The sequence below is a fragment of the Telopea speciosissima genome, chromosome 1 (assembly GCF_018873765.1).
Source record: "Telopea speciosissima isolate NSW1024214 ecotype Mountain lineage chromosome 1, Tspe_v1, whole genome shotgun sequence".
Taxonomy (NCBI): domain Eukaryota; kingdom Viridiplantae; phylum Streptophyta; class Magnoliopsida; order Proteales; family Proteaceae; genus Telopea; species Telopea speciosissima.
This window is the reverse complement of record NC_057916.1, coordinates 83,581,911-83,603,502: the sequence shown is the minus strand read 5'-3', so window position 1 is coordinate 83,603,502 and position 21,592 is coordinate 83,581,911. Positions and strand designations below refer to the sequence as shown.

At 39.9% G+C, this 21,592-nt stretch overlaps 1 protein-coding gene across 1 annotated transcript; it reads right to left on the bottom strand.

Annotated features, from left to right (window-relative positions):
• Positions 1-8,657: 8,657 nt before the first annotated feature.
• LOC122646645 (cytochrome P450 86A2-like) lies at positions 8,658-20,986 on the bottom strand. The gene is made up of 2 exons (XM_043840241.1): positions 19,437-20,986; positions 8,658-8,692 (listed from the first exon to the last, which is right to left on the bottom strand). Exons 1-2 carry the CDS (start codon positions 20,984-20,986, stop codon positions 8,674-8,676), a joined length of 1,569 nt encoding a protein of 522 aa, XP_043696176.1. The 3' UTR covers positions 8,658-8,673.
• Between the last annotated feature and the right edge of the window lie 606 nt (positions 20,987-21,592).

The window sequence follows — 21,592 nt, the reverse complement described above, 5'->3', positions numbered from 1 at the left end:
TGGCTGCACCTTGCCGCGACTTTTCAGGGGGCGGCGGAGAGCGCCTCACCTGCCCATCGGGCTGCGGCTCATCCCCATGAGAGGCAGAGCCGTGTTGTCCCGATCTTGTCTGCACAACCATTGCCTTCGCTCTGTTAATTGGTAGAAACGACGATAGCTAGCTGAAGTCGTTCCCACAGACGTCGCCAAATCTATTGCGTGTGAAAACCTCCTGCACCCGGTTCGCCCGTGGATGAGCCTGCAAAAACCGGGTAAGCGCAAGAGAGCCGGTGTGGCTCCGGCCTAGGACTCTCCGACGCTCAAGTCAGGTCTCCAATGCAACAGCATAACTGCGTAGTAAAAGTGAGATGAGCGTTTGAGCTCCATACCTGGGTATTTATAGGCTGAGATGAGGCTGTGGAAGGAGTCCTTGTTTGGGAAGAGTTCTCAATTGGTAGGGCTCTTCCAACGAGGCAAAGTGGAGAGTTATGATAAGAGCTGGACTCCTAAAGAGGTAAGAGTCCTCGTGGAAGTGTGATTTAGTATCGCGTGGGAATATGGCTCGATCCTTATCCCGCGATTCTCGGACTGTGGTGACGTGGCTCTGTGACCCCCGGTGAGCCGTTATTGCTGTCTCTAGGGAGGGCATGGCCTCGGGTGGCCGTGGTGTTAGTGCTCGGCCTCGGCCTAGGCACATGTGGCATGGGAATTGGCCCCGGTCATGTAGGGCTCAGCTGTCCTGATGCTCGGCCATGGAACCCGGCCACACTGGAGAGATTGCCTTCTTTATTCTGTATTTAGTGTAGCGCCGTGCACTGGGTGCTAGGCCCGGTTCTCGGCGGAATAGTTACTCGGCCTTGGTGCTTGGCCAAGCAGGGATTAAGGTGATGTTATTCTTCCGGGTGACCGGTTCGACTCGGCGCTAAAAGGCTCGGCTCGGCCCGCAGGTTCGGCCTCAACATATCCACGTGGCATTTTCTGGTTGGTTGGTGATTCCATGACTCATCAGAGTTATAGAATATAATAATTTATTGGTTGCAAAAGATGCAACCAACTTGGTTCCTCAAAATATTAGTAGATCTAATAGATAATTTGCTTATAAAATATTGTTCATAAGGACTCTTGTATGTAGCAAAATTCCATCCCTTCTAAATTGACCAGGACTGCAAACCACCAGAACAAAATGGTCCAGCACCCAACTCAGTTTAAAAAAATATTGTTATCAAAGAGAAATTCATTGAGTCAGCCGAAATAAAGCACACCAAATTAAGAATAAATAAAAAAGGTGATCAAATTCATACCTGTTGTGAATGCAAGGTCACAGATGATAAAGAAATTACATGCGCCAGAATCTACAATGACACAACAGTTGCCTTCGCAACAGAACCCATAGATGGAAGCTTCTCCAGTGTCATTGCCATCAAATCAAACAGTGGTTGAGCATTACCAATTTAGAAGAAGCCAACTCTTTTGAGCACCTTTGTTCAAGATACTTGGCAATCTACAGCAAAGAATAGGAAACCAAAATAACCTCCAACTAGAAGCCATTGAAATGCAAATAACGAAAGAAGGTCAAATTAGGTTGAAAGAAGGGAGTACCTTCGGAATTCGGAGGGGTTCTTGGCAGCATATTCACACAATTTAACAATTTTCTGTTCATTTGGAGCACCCTTCTACAAAATTACACAGCAAGACATCATTATCCTGGATGTTAAATAGATAAGCAGGACTACTCTGATTTTATAACATCATATAACAAGAAGATAGATGCGTCTATCTTAAAGAAGGATACAAGACATCCAAATTGACAACCCAACAAAATAGATAGGAAAACGCATATACTCTCTCTCTATAATCTGGTAAAGTCAGTGTTTCTATCACAAAATTATGTGGTACCTTTCAATTCAGAAGAGCTCAGAAGGAACCTTACTCAGGCACTTACCTGCAGATATTTCAACTTTGCCACGCCTACCTCATCAGTTGGATTAATCATCCTACATCAAAGGAAAAGGAAATTAAAAATATAATTCAGATTCTTGGTCCATTTGGCCAAGCAAACAAGAAGTCCTACAGAAGGTTCAACCCAGTTACTTAATTCACAATATGATCTACCTGGCTTCAAGCTCTGAAATTTTCACAAGCAATAACTGCTCCCTTTAGAATACAGCTCTTTCAACCTGTCAATTGCGAAAATATAGAATAATTTGCACTAAACTTGCTCTCAAATCATACATAAGGAGAACTACAACACCGAATTAATATTAGAAAGAACGAATTGAACAGTTCCATCATGCTTCAGAGCTTATAGAGAGCATTGGAAAATAAAATTTCACATAAAGCTGCCATTGAGACCTAATATAATAGGCAAATGTATGGCATAAAATTCTTTTAATAAGAAAAAGAATACTGAGTAAACCAATGATCGGCTGTTACTTTAAAGTACTAGTAAGTTTATTAAAGAAGAGGAAACAGACTGATAACAACAGTTTTTCTGAAAGGAATAACAATGAAAACTCAGATCATAATAATAATAATAACAATAATAAAATCCACAGATCGCTCTATTTCTAGGTCAAGGGAAGTCAGGTTGGGGTGCAAAGAACGCCGACCATGCATAAAACACAACACAAGTTGAACGTGCTAATTAAACAGAAATTAAAACGCAATGACTCAATAAAAAAATTAAAAATAAAAAATCAGAACTAAAAAGTAAACAATTAACTAATTTAAAACTAACGAAAATACTTACCTGGTGTTGGCTGTTGCGCAATTCCACGTGCAGCCCCCGATGAACGGTTACACATATGACCTTAAAAGGGCTTGGGGAATTAAAACTAAACCTAAACACCCAATCTAATGCTGGAATAAAAAAAAAACTTACATAAAATAACCCTAATTACATAAAGTCTAGGAATTAGAAGTAAACCAAACGGACAGCTTGTCCTGCTCGATCTACTCGGCTTCCTGCACAAACAAAGAGAACGTTAGGTATACTCAAATTAACCTAACAAAGTACTTAAAAATAAAAATTCTGGAATTATGAAAATAAAGCTAAAACAAAGTAACACAAAACAACTCAATCAATCTTAGCACCCATGCTTCGATTCGCCGGCAATGGCCCAAAAATTTAAGAGAGGGATTTTTAAAAGAGATGGGATTTAGGAAGGATTAGAAACCGTAGTGGGAAGAGAGAAGAAGAGAGAAAGAAAGAGAATTTAATCTAAATACCAAATTTGATCCAAATTTTCGTTTTAAACATATCTTGCCATCTTAGCACCGGATGACCCAATCTGAGAATTAAAGTTGCTCCAATTAATATTCCGGACGATATGAGCCCAATATCGGATATCTTTGGAAAATTTCCCAATTATCTGAAATTACAGTTATGCCCTTGGGTCTTCAATGAAACTTCTTCCCATATGCCGAAAATACCGTTGTACCCTGAAAATACAGAAAAGTACCGGAATCGCTCCATCCTAAGCAGATAAAAATGCAGAATTAAATGGGATACTTTCACACATAAATTTGCTCATCAAATACCCCCACACTTAGATTTCGCAAGTCCTCGAGCAAAATGAAAATAAAGAAAACAAAAATCCTAATTCACATTCGTAGGAACCACGGTTGCACTTAGCATGTGCAACAAACTTTTAAACCCTTAGGTTACCCCTAGTGGACGAGTTTTGTCTCGTGAGTGTTTGCAGGGAATATGCACACAAAATTCATTATTGCAAGTTTAAATTTTGACAATGGGTAAAAAGCACACACCAAACCCGAAACTAAGATGTTCTACTTAGGATCAAGAAGACAAAGGTACCCCCACACTTAAGCTCATAGTACCCAATATTGATTCTAGCAACAGGTATACATCCTAATTAGGGAATCTCCCCATATCTTCCAAACACCACCTTACTTAAGGTAAGACCACTTATGACGTCGAGGGCACCAAGGACTTTAGGCTACAGAGCATTTGTTACCATACAATTGCACCAAGGCAATGACATTTTTTCCTCTTTTTTTTTTCAAAACAATGAACTCCATTTGTGACTCCACTACTGTTCCTCAAATGCTATGCAGGGTCACTACATAAGACACCCGAGCTACTTGGTAGCTTTGTTTCCTACATATATCCACATGGATAGTGATGCTAGAGCTCTTTATCAAAGGTTTCACCCCAAGGAGTGTCGATCAAGTCACCTCGCTTCCTGAGGCGTAGTACCCTGTCTAGCCCCAAGGAATTCAACACTTACTTGTTTTTTTTTTTTCCAGAGGTTTTACCCCAAGGAGTGTAGATCAAGTCACCTCGCTTCCTGAGGCGGAGTGCCCTGTCTAGCTCCAAGGAATTCAACTCCTACTTTTTTTTTTTTCCGGAGGTTTCACCCCAAGGAGTGTCGATCAAGTCACCTCGCTTCCTGAGGCGGAGTGCCTTGTCTAGCTCCAAGGAATTCAACTCTTACTTTTATTTTGTTTTTTAGAGGTTTCACCCCAAGGAGTGTCGATCAACTCACCTCACTTCCTGAGGCGGAGTGCCCTGTCTAGCTCCAAGGAATTCAACTCTTACTTTTATTTTATTTTATTTTATTTTTTTTCATGTCACGCCAAAACTAAACTTGGTCTCAGCTCCTAACAAAAAGCTCAAAGAAACACAAGACAGTCAAGTGGTCTGTCCCTTCGACAAGATGGGGCTCCTATTGTCTGAGTCAAAACCCACCTTAGGATACATACTAGCTACTGTCCTCTCAACAGGGTTTTCATTACTTCAGATTAGGATTCCTAAGTCTCTTTCTCCCACGTTTCGCATCAAACTAACAGAGAGACATGTAACACTTACCAAAAGCCAAAAAATAAAAATATGTCAAGCGGTCTCACACACCCCCCCACACTTAAAGTATGCAGTGTCCTCAATGCATGCAAAAGAATAAAAACAGGGATAAGGGAAGGAGTGTACCAGAAATCAGCAATATACGGTAGAACAGTGCATGCAGCAATCAGTAGCATCTACCTAAAAAGACGAAAAACAAACAAACACACAAACAAAAGAAATAATTTCATGAAGCAAGGAAGGGGGCGGTCACGATCATCTTCTATGGTTGGGGTCGTGCCGTCGTTCTTCGTTGAGAGTTCTACTCAGAATTATAAAGAGAACTATAAAGAGAACTATAATTGTTAGATTGGGTATCATCCTTGAGCAGCAAACTTTCACCAATCATTCACCAATCTTTATTTATGGACATACATAAAGAGAACTATAACACTAAATTAATATTAGAAAGAAAGAATTGAAAAGTTCCATCATGCTTCAGAGCTTATAGAGAGCATTGGAAAATAAAATTTCACATAGAGCTACTATTGGGACCTAATATAATAGGCAAACATATGGCATACAATTCTTTTAATAAGAAAAAAAATACTGAGTAAACCAGTGATCGGTTGTTGCTTTAAAGTACTAGTGAGTTTATTAACAAAGAGGAAACAGACTGATAACAACAGTTTTTCTGATAGGAATAACGATGAAAACTTGGATCATAATAACAATAATTATAAATAATAAAAAATCCATCCTTGCCTAGGGAGTCCACCGAATCATTAGTGGAAGTTGGGAATCCCAAGAATGATACACTTGATGCAGCCATCTACCCCCCTGGTTTCTCTAAAATGTTACATATTGTCAAGGAATCTCTTACCCATGGACCTCCAGCCTAAAATATTGTTAGAAGCACCCTAGCTTACCACATTAATAGAATTAAGCTTCTAGCTACATCATCCAACTGGTAAAAAAACATCAATATCTCACATCAAGTATAATGAAAAAGCAGCTTTAGCGAGAGAGAGAATAGAAACGGCACCAAAATACCTGCAGTGTCCACAGAGTAGCACAGATCAGACAAAACAACCATAGCTAACGCCTACCGAGGAACCCAATGCTTCCCATTATAAAAGTAAGCGAACATTGGATCTCAAACCTGGTGCATTGTCGTACTCTCCTTGGCCAATTCTACTATTTTCTGGACACAAATTTGAGCCCATATTTTTTTATTTTCAATCTCTTCTCTGTTGTGCAAGTAAACCAATGTATTAACGACAGTCGACTACATTATTTTTTTTTATCTTTGGAGGAATGGAAAGAAAAAAGTTCCATCAGAAAAATGCATAATAAATCAAGAATATGATACTGAAGGACCTCATTTTTGGAGTTAAACATGTATGGTTGCTCATTATTACCGAGTCAATAGAGTGCAATCTTTTTTTTCTCGTCTTAGCCTAAGGTAGCTCAGGCTGAGATCACTGCCAACATCCACACCACCCCTTGCTTCACATCTAACTACTTCATCAACCCAATTGTGATCTGGCTCCCCCTTTCACCATCATCTACAAGATTTACAACTGCCTCGCAGTTATCCAGTGTGGCATGCACAATCTGCACAATGTATAAATACTTCAATCAAAAGAAATTCATGATTGAGGAACCCAATTAAATTTAATATAACCCAAACTGTTGATCCTATGTAACTACCATTACATGTGTTCGAGTGCGTTAGACACAGATAATGTTAGTAGATGGACACATATCAAACTCAATGATCTCCTAGAACTAAATACAGTCCGCAGACACACCCACACTATGTCAAATGTGCATCAATATGAGTAAACATGTCAAAAATCTAACAAGAGTGTGAAGTCTTGGAATGCCAGCCCTAGACACAAGATATGAGCAACCATGCCGCCCCTCAACACACGCAGAAATTCTTTCTTGTAGCATATATTTCAGAAGAAAATCCCCAAAATTTGATGAGTTATAGAATATAATAATTTATTGGTTGCAAAAGATGCAACCAACTTGGTTCCTCAAAATATTAGTAGATCTAAGAGATAATTTGCTTATAAAATATTTTTCTTAAGGACTCTTGTATGTAGCAAAATTCTATCCCTTCTTAATTGACCAAGACTGCAAACCACCAGAACAAAATGGTCCAGCACCCAGTTCAGTTTAAAAAAATATTGTTATCAAAGAGAAATTCATTGTGAGTCGGCCGAAATAAAGCACACCAAATTAAGACGAAAATAAAAAAGGTGATCAAATTCATACCTATTGTGAATGCAAGGTCACAGATGATAAAGAAATTACATGCGCCAGAATCTACAATGACACAACAATTGCCTTCACAATAGAACCCATAGATGGAAGCTTCTCCAGTGTCATTGCCATCAAATCAAACAGTGGTCGAGCATTACCAATTTATAAGAAGCCAACTCTTTTGAGCACCTTTGTTCGAGATACCTGGCAATCTACAGCAAAGAAAAGGAAACCAAAATAACCACCAACTAGAAGCCATTGTTACGCAAATAACGAAAGAAGGTTAAATTAGGTAGAAAGAAGGGAGTACCTTCGGAATTCAGAGGGGTTCTTGGCAGCATATTCACACAATTTAACAATTTTCTGTTCATTTGGAGCACCCTTCTACAAAATTACACAGCAAGACATCATTATCCTGGATGTTAATTAGATAAGTAGGACTACTCTGATTTTATAACATCATATAACAAGAAGATAGATGCGTCTATCTCAAAGAAGGATACAAGACATCCAAATTGACAACCCTACAAAATAGATAGGAAAACGTATATACTCTCTCTCTCTTTATTATCTGGTAAAGTCAGTATTTCTATCACAAAATCATGTGGTACCTTTCAATTCAGAAGAGCTCAGAACTAACCTTACTCAGGCACTTACCTGCATATATTTCAACCTTACCTCGGCTACCTCATCAATTGGATTAATCATCCTACAACAAAGGAAAAGGAAAGCAACAATATAATTCGGATTCTTGGTCCATTTGGCCAAGCAAACACGAAGTCCTACAGAAGGTTCAACCCAGTTACTTAATTCACAATATGATCTACCTGGCTTCAAGCTCTGAAATTTTCACAAGCAATAACTGCACCCTTTAGAACACAGCTGTTCCAACCTGTCAATTGCAAAAATATAGAATAATTTGCTCTTAACTTGCTCTCAAATCATACATAAAGAAAACTACAACACATAATTAATATTAGAAAGAAAGAATTGAACAGTTCCATCATCCATCAGAGCTTATGGAGAGCATTGGAAAATAAAATTTCACATAAAGCTGCTATTGAGACCTAATATAATAGGCAAACGTATGGCATAAAATTCTTTTAATAAGAAAAAGAATACTGAGTAAACCAGTGATCGGCTGTTACTTTAAAGTACTAGTAAGTTTATTAAAGAAGAGGAAACAGACTGATAACATCAGTTTTTCTGATGGGAATAACAATGAAAACTCGGATCATAATAATAATAATAACAATAATAAAATCCACAGATCACTCTATTTCTAGGTCAAGGGAAGTCAAGTTGGGGTGCAAAGAACGCCGACCACGCATAAAACACAACACAAGTTGAACATGCTAATTAAACAGAAATTAAAACGTAATAACTCAATAAAAACAAAAAAAGTAAAAATCAGAACTAAAAAGTAAACAATTAACTAATTTATAACTATCGAAAATACCTACCTGGTGTAGGAGGTTGCGCAATTCCACATGCTGCCCCCGATGAACGGTTACACATATGACCTTAAGGGGCTGGGGGAATTAAAATTAAACTTAAACACCAAATCTAATGCTGGAATAAAAAAAAAATTACATAAAATAACCCTAATTACATAAAGTCTAGGAAGTAGAAGTAAACCAAACGGACAGCTTGTCCTGCTCGATCTACTCGGCTTCCTGCACAAACAAAGAGAACGTTAGGTATACTCAAATTAACCTAATAAAGTACTTAAAAATAAAAATTCCGGAATTATGAAATTAAAGCTAAAACAAAGTAACACAAAACAACTCAATCAATCTTAGCAACTGTGCCTCGGTTCCCCGGCAACGACCCCAAAATTTAAGAGAGGGATTTTTAAAAGAGATGGGATTTAGGAAGGATCAGAAACCGTAGTGGGATGAGAGAGGAAGAGAGAAAGAAAGAGAATTTAATTAAAATATCAAATTTGATCCAAATTCTCGTTTTAAACATATCTCTCCATCCTGGCCTCGAATGGACCCAATATGAGAATTAAAGTTGCTCCAATTAATATTCCGGACGACATGAGCCTAATATCGGATATCTTCTGAAAATTTTCCAATTTTGTGAAATTATAGTTATGCCCTTGGGTCTTCAGTGAAACTTCTTCCCATATGTCGAAAATGCCCTTGTACCCTGAAAATACAGAAAAGTACCCGAATAGCTCCATTCTAAGCAGATAAAAATGCAGAATTAAATTTGATAATTTCACACATAAATGTGCTCATCAAATACCCCCACACTTAGATTTTGCTAGTCCTCGAGCAAAAAGAAAATAAAGAAAACAAAAATCCTAACTCACTTTCGTAGGAATCACGGTTTTCACTTAGCATGTGCAACAAGCTTTTAAACCCTTAGGTTACCCCGAGTGGACGAGTTTTGTCTCGTGAGTGTTTGCAGGGAATATACACACAATTCATGATTGCAAGTTTAAATTTTGACAATGGGTAAGAAGCACATCAAACCCGAAACTAAGATTTCTACTTAGGTTCAAGAAGACAAAGGTACCCCCCCACTTAAGCTCTTAGTACCCAATATTAATTCTAGCAACAGGTATACATCCTAATTAGGGAATCTTCCCATATCTTCCAAACACCGCCATACTTAAGGTAACACCACTCATGACGTCAAGGGCACCAAGGACTTTAGGCTTCGGAGCATTTTTTACAATACAATTGTACCAAGGATATGACATTTCTTCCTTCTTTTTTTTTTTTTTTTCAAAACAATGAACTCCATTTGTTACTCCACTACTGTTCCTTAAATGCCATGCAGGGTCACTACACAAGACACCCGAGCCTCTTGGTAGCTTTGTTTCTTACATATATCCACATGGATAGTGATGCTAGAGCTCTTTTTCAGAGGTTTCACCCCAAGGAGTGTCGATCAAGTCACCTCGCTTCCTGAGCCGGAGTGCCCTGTCTAGCCTCAAGGAATTCAACTCTTACTTTTAATTTTTTTTTTCCAGAGGTTTCACCCTAAGGAGTGTCGATCAAGTCACCTCGCTTCCTGAGGCGGAGTGCCCTGTCTAGCCCCAAGGAATTCAACTCTTACTTTTATTTTTTTTTTCCAGAGGTTTCACCCTAAGGAGTGTCGCTCAAGTCACCTCGCTTCCTGAGGCGGAGTGCCCTGTCTAGCCCCAAGGAATTCAACTCTTACTTTTATTTATTTTTTTCAGAGGTTTCACCCCAAGGAGTGTCGATCAAGTCACCTCGCTTCCTGAGGCGGAGTGCCCTGTCTAGCTCCAAGGAATTCAACTCTTACTTTTATTTTTCAAAACAATGAACTCCAATTGTTACTCCACTACTGTTCCTCAAATGCCATGCAGGGTCACTACACAAGACACCCGAGCTACTTGGTAGCTTTGTTTCTTACATATATCCACATGGATAGTGGTGCTAGAGCTCTTTTTCAGAGGTTTCACCCCAAGAAGTGTCGATCAAGTCACCTCGCTTCCTGAGGCGGAGTGCCCTGTCTAGCCCCAAGGAACTCAACTCTTACTTTTATTTTTTTTTTCCAGAGGTTTCACCCCAAGGAGTGTCGATCAAGTCACCTCGCTTCCTGAGGCGGAGTGCCCTGTCTAGCCCCAAAGAATTCAACTCTTACTTTTATTTTTTTTTTCAGAGGTTTCACCCCAAGGAGTATCGATCAAGTCACCTCGCTTCCTGAGGCGGAGTGCCCTGTCTAGCTGCAAGGACTTCAACTCTTACTTTTATTTTTCAAAACAATGAACTCCATTTATTACTCCACTACTGTTCCTCAAATGCCATGCAGGGTCACTACACAAGACACCCGAGCTACTTGGTAGCTTTGTTTCTTACATATATCCACATGGATAGTGATGCTAGAGCTCTTTTTCAAAGGTTTCACCCCAAGGAGTGTCGATCAAGTCACCTCGCTTCCTGAGGCGGAGTGCCCTGTCTAGCTCCAAGGAATTCAACTCTTACTTCTATTTTTCAAAACAATGAACTCCATTTGTTACTCCACTACTGTTCCTCAAATGCCATGCAGGGTCACTACACAAGACACCAGAGCTACTTGGTAGCTTTGTTTCTTACATATATCCACATGGATAGTGATGCCAGAGCTCTTTTTCAGAGGTTTCACCCCAAGGAGTGTCGATCAAGTCACCTTGCTTCCTGAGGCGGAGTGCCCTGCCTAGCTCCAAGGAATTCAACTCTTACTTTTATTTTTTTTTCCAGAGGTTTCACCCCAAGGAGTGTCGATCAAGTCACCTCGCTTCCTGAGGCGGAGTACCTTGTCTAGCTCCAAAGAATTCAACTCTTACTTTTATTTTATTTTATTTTATTTTATTTTTATTTTTATTTTTTTTATGTCACGCCAAAACTAAACTTGGTCTCAGCTCCTAACCAAAAGCTCAAAGAAACACAAGACAGCCAAGTGGTCTGTCCCTTCGTCAAGATGGGGCTCTTATTGTCTGAGTCAAAACCCACCTTAGGATACATACTAGCTACTGTCCTCTCAACAGGGCTTTCATTACTTCAGATTAGGGTTCCTAAGTCTCTTTCTCCCGCGTTTCGCATTAAAGTAACAGAGAGACATGTAACACTTACCAAAAGCCAACAAATAAAAATCTGTCAATCGGTCTCACACCTCCCCACACTTAAAGTATGCAGTGTCCTCAATGCATGCAAAAGAATAAAAACAAGGATAAGGGAAGGAGTGTACAAGAAATCAGCAATATACGGCAGAACAGTGCATCCAGCAATCAGTAGCAGCTACCTAAAAAGACAAAAACAAACAAACACAAAAACAAAAGAAATAATTTCATGAAGCAAGGAAGGGGGCGGTCACGATCATCTTCTATGGTTGGAGTCGTGCCGTCGTTCTTCGTTGAGAGTTCTGCTCAGAATTGTAAAGAGAACTATAACAGTTAGATTGGGTATCATCCTTGAGCAGCAAACTTTCACCAATCTTTATTTATGCACATACATAAAGAGAACTATAACACACAGAATTAATATTAGAAAGAAAGAATTGAAAAGTTCCATCATGCTTCAAAGGTTATAGAGAGCATTGGAAAATAAAATTTCACATAGAGCTGCTATTGAGACCTAATATAATAGGCAAACATATGGCATATTATTCTTTTAATAAGAAAAAGAATACTGAGTAAACCAGTGATCGGCTGTTGCTTTACAGTACTAGTGAGTTTATTAAAGAAGAGGAAACATACTGATAACAACAGTTTTTCTGATAGGAATAACAATGAAAACTCGGATCATAATAACAATAATAATAAATAAAAAAATCCATCCTTGCCTAGGGAGTCCACCGAATCATTAGTGGAAGTTGGGAATCCTAAGAATGATACACTTGATGCAGCCGTCTACTCCCCCCCCCCCCCCCGGTTTCTCTAAAATGTTACATATTGTCAGGAATCTCTTACCCATGACCTCCGGCCTAAAACACTGCTAGAAGCACCCTAGCTGACCACATTAATAGAATTCAGCTTCTAGCTACATAATCCAACTGGCAAAAAAACATCAATATCTCACATCAAGTATAATTAAAAAGCAGTTTTAGCGAGAGAGAGAGAATAGAAATGGCACCAAAATACCTGCAGTATCCACAAAGTAGCACATATCAGACAAAACAACCATAGCTAACGCCTACCGAGGAACCCAGTGCTTCCCATTATCAAAGTAAGCAAACATTGGATCTCAAACCTGGTGCATTGTCGTACACTCCTTGGCCAATTCTACTATTTTCTGGACAATAATTTGAGCCCATATTTTTTTATTTTCAATCTCTTCTCTGTTGTGCAAGTAAACTAATGTATTAACGACAGCCGACTACATTATTTTTTTTTATCTTTGGAGGAATGGAAAGAAAAAGTTCCATCAGAAAAATGCATAATAAATCAAGAATATGATACTGAAGGACCTCATTTTTGGAGTTAAACATGTATGGTTGCTCATTATTACCGAGTCAAAAGAGTGCAATCTTTTTTTTCTCGTCTTAGCCTAAGGTAGCTCAGGCTGAGATCACTGCCAACACCCACACCACCCCTTACTTCACATCTAACTACTTCATCAACCCAATTGTGAATTGTGATCTGGCTCCCCCTTTCACCATCATCTACAAAATTTATATCTGGTTCGCAATTATCCAGTGTGGCATGCACAATCCGCGCAAAGTATAAATCCTTCAATCAAAAGAAATACATGTTTGAGGAGCCCGCCTATGGTAGCTCAGGCTGAGATCACTGCCAACACCCACACCACCCCTTGCTTCACATCTAATTACTTCATCAACCCAATTGTGATCTGGCTCCCCCTTTCACCATCATCTACAAGATTTATAACTGGCTCGCAGTTATCCAATGTGGCATGCACAATCTGCACAAAGTATAAATACTTCAATCAAAAGAAATTCATGATTGAGGAACCCAATTAAATTTAATATAGCCAAAATTTTGACAGGTACAAACAGAAGCTTAAATTGGAAGTATATCCACAAGTAGAGAGACTTGATTATCAGACTAGCAAATATAAATGAATGTGTATGCTTTCATCATAACTTGCTAAGGGTTTACAAACTGTTGATCCTATGTAACTACCATTACATGTGTTCGCGTGCGTTAGACACAGAAAATGTTAGCAGTTGGACACATATCAAACTCAATGATCTCCTAGAACTAAATACAGTCCGCATACACACCCACACTACCTCAAATGTGCATCAATATGAGTAAACATGTCAAAAATCTAACAAGAGTGTGAAGTCTTGGAATGCCAGCCCTAGACACAAGATATGAGCAACCATGCCGCCCCTCAACACACGCAGAAATTCTTTCTTGTAGCATATATTTCAGAAGAAAATCCCCAAAATTTGATGAGTTATAGAATATAATAATTTATTGGTTGCAAAAGATGCAATCAACTTGGTTCCTCAAAATATTAGTAGATCTAAAAGACAATTTGCTTATAAATACTGTTCATAAGGACTCTTGTATCTAGCAAAATTCTATCCCTTCTTAATTGACCAGGACTGCAAACCCCCAAAACAAAATGGTCCAGCACCCAGTTCAGTTTAAAAAAATATTGTTATCAAAGAGAAATTCATTGTGAGTCGGCCGAAATAAAACACACCAAATTAAGACGAAAATAAAAAAGGTGATCAAATTCATAACTGTTGTGAATGCAAGGTCACAGATGATAAAGAAATTACACGCGCCAGAATCTACAATGACCCAACAGTTGCTTTCGCAACAGAACCCATGGATGGAAGCTTCTCCAGTGTCAATGCCATCAAATCAAACAGTGGTCGAGCATTACCAATTTAGAAGAAGCCAACTCTTTTGAGCACCTTTGTTCGAGATACCTGATAGAGTACATAATTAATATTAGAAAGAAAGAATTGAACAGTTCCATCATGCTTCAGAGCTTATAGAGAGCATTGGAAAATAAAATTTCACATAAAGCTGCTATTGAGACCTAATATAATAGGCAAACGTATGGCATAAAATTCTTTTAAAAAGAAAAAGAATACTGAATAAACCAGTGATCGGCTGTTACTTTAAAGTACTAGAAAGTTTATTAAAGAAGAGGAAACAGACTGATAACAACAGTTTTTCTGATAGGAATAACAATGAAAACTCGAATCATAATAATAATAATAACAATAATAAAATCCACAGATCGCTCTATTTCTAGGTCAAGGGAAGTCAGGTTCGGGTGCAAAGAACGCCGACCATGCATAAAATACAACACAAGTTGAACGTGCAAATTAAACAAAAATTAAAACTTAATAACTCAATAAATAAAAAAACAGTAAAAATCAGAACTAAAAAGTAAACAATTAACTTATTTAAAACTAACAAAAATACTTACTTGGTGTTGGCGGTTGCGCAATTCCACGTGCTGCCCCCGATGAACGGTTACACATATGATCTTAAGAGCTGCGGGAATTAAAATTAAACCTAAACACCCAATCTAATGCTGGAATAAAAAAAAATTATATAAAATAACCCTAATTACATAAAGTTTAGGAATTAGAAGTAAACCAAATGGACAGCTTGTCCTGCTCGATCTACTTGGCTTCTTGCACAAACAAAGAGAACGTTAGGTATACTCAAATTAACCTAATAAAGTACTTAAAAATAAAAATTCTGGAATTATGAAATTAAAGGTAAAACAAAGTAACACAAAACAACTCAATCAATCTTAGCAACCGTGCTTCGGTTCCCCGGCAACGGCACCAAAATTTAAGAGAGGGATTTTTAAAAGAGATGGGATTTAGGAAGGATTAGAAACCGAAGTGGGATGAGAGAGGAAGAGAGAAAGAAAGAGAATTTAATCTAAATACCAAATTTGATCCAAATTCTCGTTTTAAACATATCTCTCCATCCTGGCCCCGGATGGAACCAATATGAGAATTAAAGTTGCTTCAATTAATATTCCGGACGATATGAGCCCAATATCGGATATCTTCTGAAAATTTCCCAATTTTCAAAAATTACAGTTAGGCCATCCCTTGGGTCTTCAGTGAAACTTCTTCCCATATGCTGAAAATACTCTTGTACCTTGAAATTACAGAAAAGTACCCGAATAGCTCCATTTTAAGCAGATAAAAATGCAGAATTAAATGGGATAATTTCACACATAAATGTGCTCATCAAATACCCCCACACTTAGATTTTGCTAGTCCTCGAGCAAAAAGAAAATAAAGAAAACAAAAATCCTAACTCACTTTCGTAGGAATCACGGTTTTCACTTAGCATGCGCAACAAGCTTTTAAACCATTAGGTTACCCCTAGTGGACGAGTTTTGTCTCGTGAGTGTTCGCAGGGAATATACACACAAAATTCATGATTGCAAGTTTAAATTTTGACAATGGGTTAGAAACACACAACAAACCCGAAACTAAGATGTTCTACTTAGGATCAAAAAGACAAAGGTACCCCCACACTTAAGCAATTAGTACCCAATATTGATTCTAGCAACAGGTATACATCCTAATTAGGGAATCTCCCCATATCTTCCAAACACCACCTTACTTGAGGTAAGACCACTCATGACGTCGAGGGCACCAAGGACTTGAGGCTTCGGAGCATTTTTTACCATACAATTGTACCAAGGCAATGACATTTCTTCCTTTTTTTTTTTTTTTTTTTTTTAAATGAACTCCATTTGTTACTCCACTACTGTTCCTCAAATGCCATGCAGGGTCACTACACAAGACACCCGAGCTACTTGGTAGCTTTGTTTCTTACATATATCCACATGGATAGTGATGCTAGAGCTCTTTTTCAAAGGTTTCACCCCAAGGAGTGTCGATCAAGTCACCTCGCTTCCTGAGGCGGAGTGCCCTGTCTAGCTCCAAGGAATTCAACTCTTACTTCTATTTTTCATAACAATGAACTCCCTTTTGTTACTCCACTACTGTTCCTCAAATGCTATACAGGGTCACTACACAAGACACCCGAGCTACTTGGTAGCTTTGTTTCTTACATATATCCACATGGATAGTGATGCTAGAGCTCTTTTTCAGAGGTTTCACCCCAAGGAGTGTCGATCAAGTCACCTCGCTTCCTGAGGCGGAGTGCCCTGTCTAGCTCCAAGGAATTCAACTCTTACTTTTATTTTATTTTTTCAGAGGTTTCACCCCAGGGAGTGTCGATCAAGTCACCTCGCTTCCTGAGGCTGAGTGCCCTGTCTAGCTCTATGGATTTCAACTCTTACTTTTATTTTATTTTATTTTTGTTTTTTTTTTATGTCACGCCAAAACTAAACTTGGTCTCAACTCCTAACCAAAAGCTCAAAGAAACACAAGACAACCAAGTGGTCTGTCCCTTCGATAAGATGGGTTGTCTGAGTCAAAACCCACCTTAGGATACATACTAGCTACTGTCTTCTCAACAGGGTTTTCATTACTTTAGATTAGGGTTCCTAAGTCTCTTTCTCCCACGTTTCGCATCAAAGTAACAGAGAGACATGTAACACTTACCAAAAGCCACCTTAGGGTACATACTAGCTACTGTCTTCCCAACAGGGTTTTCATTACTTCAAATTAGGGTTCCTAAGTCTCTTTCTCCCACGTTTCGCATCAAAGTAATAGAGAGACATGTAACACTTACCAAAAGCCAAAAAATAAAAATATGTCAATCGGTCTCACACCCCCCCCCCACACACACACACTTAAAGTATGCAGTGTCCTCAATGCATGCAAAAGAATAAAAACATGGATAAAGGAAGGAGTGTACCAGAAATCAGCAATATACGGCAGAACAGTGCATCCAGCAATCAGTAGTAACTACCTAAAAAGACAAAAACAAACAAACACAAAAACAAAAGAAATAATTTCATGAAGCAAGGAAGGGGGCGGTCACAATCATCTTCTATGGTAGGAGTCGTACCGTCGTTCTTCGTTGAGAGTTCTGCTCATAATTATAAAGAGAACTATAACAGTTAGATTGGGTATCATCCTTGAGCAGCAAACTTTCACCAATCTTTATTTATGGACATACATAAAGAGAACTATAACACAGAATTAATATTAGAAAGAAAGAATTGAAAAGTTCCATCATGCTTCAGAGCTTATAGAGAGCATTGGAAAATAAAATTTCACATAGAGCTGCTATTGAGACCTAATACAATAGGCAAACATATGGCATATAATTCTTTTAATAAGAAAAAGAATACTGAGTAAACCAGTGATCGGCTGTTGCTTTAAAGTACTAGTGAGTTTATTAAAGAAGAGGAAACAGACTGATAACAGCAGTTTTTCTTATAGGAATAACGATGAAAACTCGGATCATAATAACAATAATAATAAATAATAAAAAATCCATCCTTGCCTAGGGAGTCCACCGAATCATTAGTGGAAGTTGGGAATCCCAAGAATGATACACTTGATGCAGCCATCTACCCCCCTGGTTTCTCTAAAATGTTACATATTGTCAAGGAATCTCTTACCCATGACCTCCAGCCCAAAACATTGTTAGAAGCACCCTAGCTTACCACATTAATAGAATTAAGCTTCTTCATTATTCTAGCTAAATAGATGTTAATCATTGTTATACGGACACAGCTCCAGCCTTATTTTGGTCACAACATGCAATGAATATGCATAGCACTTATTCATTTAGCAATTTCCAATAAGCGGTCTTCAATGAAGGTCGGGAGTGAAATGTTCAAGTTTGGCTCTTGCTGTATTCAACTATTACCAGAATAGGAATTTTTATCACCTCCAATTCCCTCCAATCCCCACATAGGAGCAGAAATGACCACCCTACCCCACCTTGGGCAGTGGGTAAGGTGGTCATTATTGCTCCTATGTGAGGGATTGGAGGGAATTGGAGCGGGCAGGAATTGGAGGTGATAACGATTCCCTGAATAGACTTCCTCAAATGCCTGCATAGATCACTGATAATCCCAATTTCAGAGACTACGGCTCGTGTTCTGAGTTGTCGAGCCAAAGGGTTAGCAATCCGAACAATATCAGATTTAATTTGGGGATCATGTGCAACTTTTTTGTGATCCAGATGTCGAATGACAGCAGCTAGAATCAACCAAAATTGGAGTAAAAATAAACAAATATTATAAGATTCAGATAAGGAAGAAATATTTGGAGGGGGAATAAATCGGTTACAGAGATGTATAAACATGAAATGAGAGAATTTCAAATGAGAATAAAGATGTGGTTAAACCTAAAATTCAACTTCGAAGGCTTCGAAGTTGAATATTAACAGTGGTTGGGTTAACCTGGTCTCGGGAACAGGATGAGGGCTTTCGTTGATGGATGAGAAGAACCACCTCCTCAGCTTCGAAGGAGTTGAAGTGACATTGATGATGGAAGCGAAAAAGGGTTTGGTCTTCTCGCAATTCGGAGGGGAGAGCGGTTAGGCGAGTATAGAGGGGAGCGAATCTTAAGGATTTTTTCCAGTCAGGGTTTTAGCAGTACAGAATTTGAAGACGATGCTTCTTCCTCCTCCCCCTCCTCAACGGCTTCTTCTTCTTCCATGCCCGCTTCCTCCCTTATGTTTTTTTTTCATCTCCTAACATTGAGCTCCGAAAAGCAGTGCTGGTCTTAAATCCATAAAAGTTCACCTTCAGCTTGAACGGAATACAACCATCAAATAATACTCCCAAAGTTCCTCCTCTGCACCTACCCAGTTCAAATTCCAATTGAAAACACCATCACCCATCTCTCTCTCTCTCTCTCTCATGTTGTTTATTGACTGATGAACCAATACAGAAAAAAGGGTATTAAGTCTAGCAATACACTTTATATGGGGAAGTCAGCGTTTCTCCCTCCCTCCCTCTCAAGTTATAAGTAAGCATCGGCAACGACCACGGCAGGTGCTCCTTCCCTCTCCTTTCGAATTGCAGCTGCAATGGCCATGAGATCCCTATGGTGCACGTTTACCATCAACCCTTTCTTCATGAACAGAGTTAACGACATCTTCTGCTCTACACGGTGCCCTGGTGCTAACGTGAGCCGGTGCCTGAGCAACACCGCGGAAGCGATGGACTTCATTTGAAGATAAGCCAAGTCCTTCCCTAAACAGATCCTGGGTCCCGCATTGAATGACACGTACTTGAACTGATCCTTCGCTTCGTAACTCTTCTCGTCCGGCGACAACCACCTCTCCGGTCGGAATTCCATGCAGTCTTCGCCCCACGTCCACTCCATTCTCCCCACAGCGTATATCGAGTAAGTGATCGCCGAACCAGCCGGTACGAATGTGCCGTCCGGTAACACGTCGTCTTTAACCACGTGCTTCGAGTCTTGGGGGACCGACGGGTACAACCGGAGGGTTTCCGACAACGCTGCTTTCAGGTAAACAAGCCGGTCAACCTCGTCGAACACCAACGGGTCCTCCAACCACTTCGACGTGTCATCGCCACGTGTCTCCATCAGAACCGTGCAGATCTCACGCAAGATCTTCTCCTCCACTTTCGGGTTCATCGTCAGCAACCAGAAGAACCAGCTCAGTGCCACTGATGATGTGTCTCGTCCAGCTAGGATGAAGTTGAGTGCCACGTGTTGGAGAAAAGTGTCCGAGTAGGATTCTTTCTTCTTCATGAACCTGGACAGCAGGTCGTCGTGTGGGTTACCCTTCCCTCCGGTCCCGAGATTCTGCTGCAGCTCCAGCTTACGTGTCTCGATGACATCGAATAGGTACCTGTCCACGTGTTGTAAACTCTGGCTCAGGATGACTTCCTGGCCCAACCGAAGCCATTTCTTCATCTTCCATATGACTCGGGGCAAGATGAACCGCTGCAAGGTGGCCTCGGTGGCTCCATCGAATGCCGATGCGAACCGGTTCTCGGGTAGACCGGGTGACAGGGTCTGAGGGTCCTTACCGAAAGCTAGTCCGCATATGTTATCGAAGGTTAATCGGAGGAGTAGGTCTTGAAGATCCACGGTCTTCGATTCCACTTGGGCCGTTTTAAGGATTGGGCAGAACCGGAGCTTGATGGCTCGGTTCACCCACCGACCCATGGCTTGTCGTAGTGTTCGGGTGGTGAACTCAAGCGCGGCGGTCTTCCTCTGAAATAGCCACGTGTCGCCATCGGAGTTAAAGATGCCTTCGCCAAGTAGATCATGGAACGCAGCTTGCCAGGTGGGGCCCTTTGGGTAATTGTCGAAGCGTGTCTTTAATATGTGCTCAAGATTCTTGGGATCACACGTGACAGTGACCAAACCTTGTTTTCGCGCCAGGAAAGGGATAGGGCAAGTGCAGGTTTGGTACGTGCCACCACAAGCGCGGAGATTATCGGCGATCCAATCGTGCATGCGGTCGCAGTTCTCAATCAGCCCCGGCAGACTACCTAATAAAGGCCACACGCGTGGGCCCCTCAACGAACGCGAGATGAAGATGAACCACAGGAAATACGCGGCAATGGAAAGCAAGAGTAGTAGTAGAGCTGTTGATGTCTCCATTGGGTGATCAGAAAAAAAGTGGATCCCACACAACCAAAACTCAAAACTTCTTCCGTCTTCCCCTCCCCGGAAAGCTTGATTGATCTACAGTGGAGGAGATGGAGATCGAATTCCTTAACTGGGTCTTCAATGTCGAAATCTACCCATAACTTTAAGATCTTCGAACTTGAAAGAAGAAGCTTTCAAGCTTTTCAGCTTCCGCTCAAGATGAAAACCCAGATAATGAATTAAGTTTAATTTAGGTGCAAATGAGTTGTTGCAGACAAGGGTGATAGCTAGAAGAAGAAAGAACCCAGGTGGGTACTGGGTAAGGGGTGAGGAATATTGTTATAAGGAAACGTAAGATGGAAATGGGAAATCTGAGACTGAGAGTAGTACAGAAAATAGAGAGATTTATAGGTGAAAGCAGAGACAATTAATGAGGACAGGAAGTTCTTGGATTGCACCATATTTCTACTCTCTTTCCTTTTCGTTTTCTAACCATCGATGAGACCCACCATTAAATGCCTTCAGAGGTTGTTGAGAATTTAAGGTAAACCAGCTGCTAAGATCTCCACAAAAGAAAAAGGTTTAAGCTCTTAACCTTACTTTATAAACCATACAATT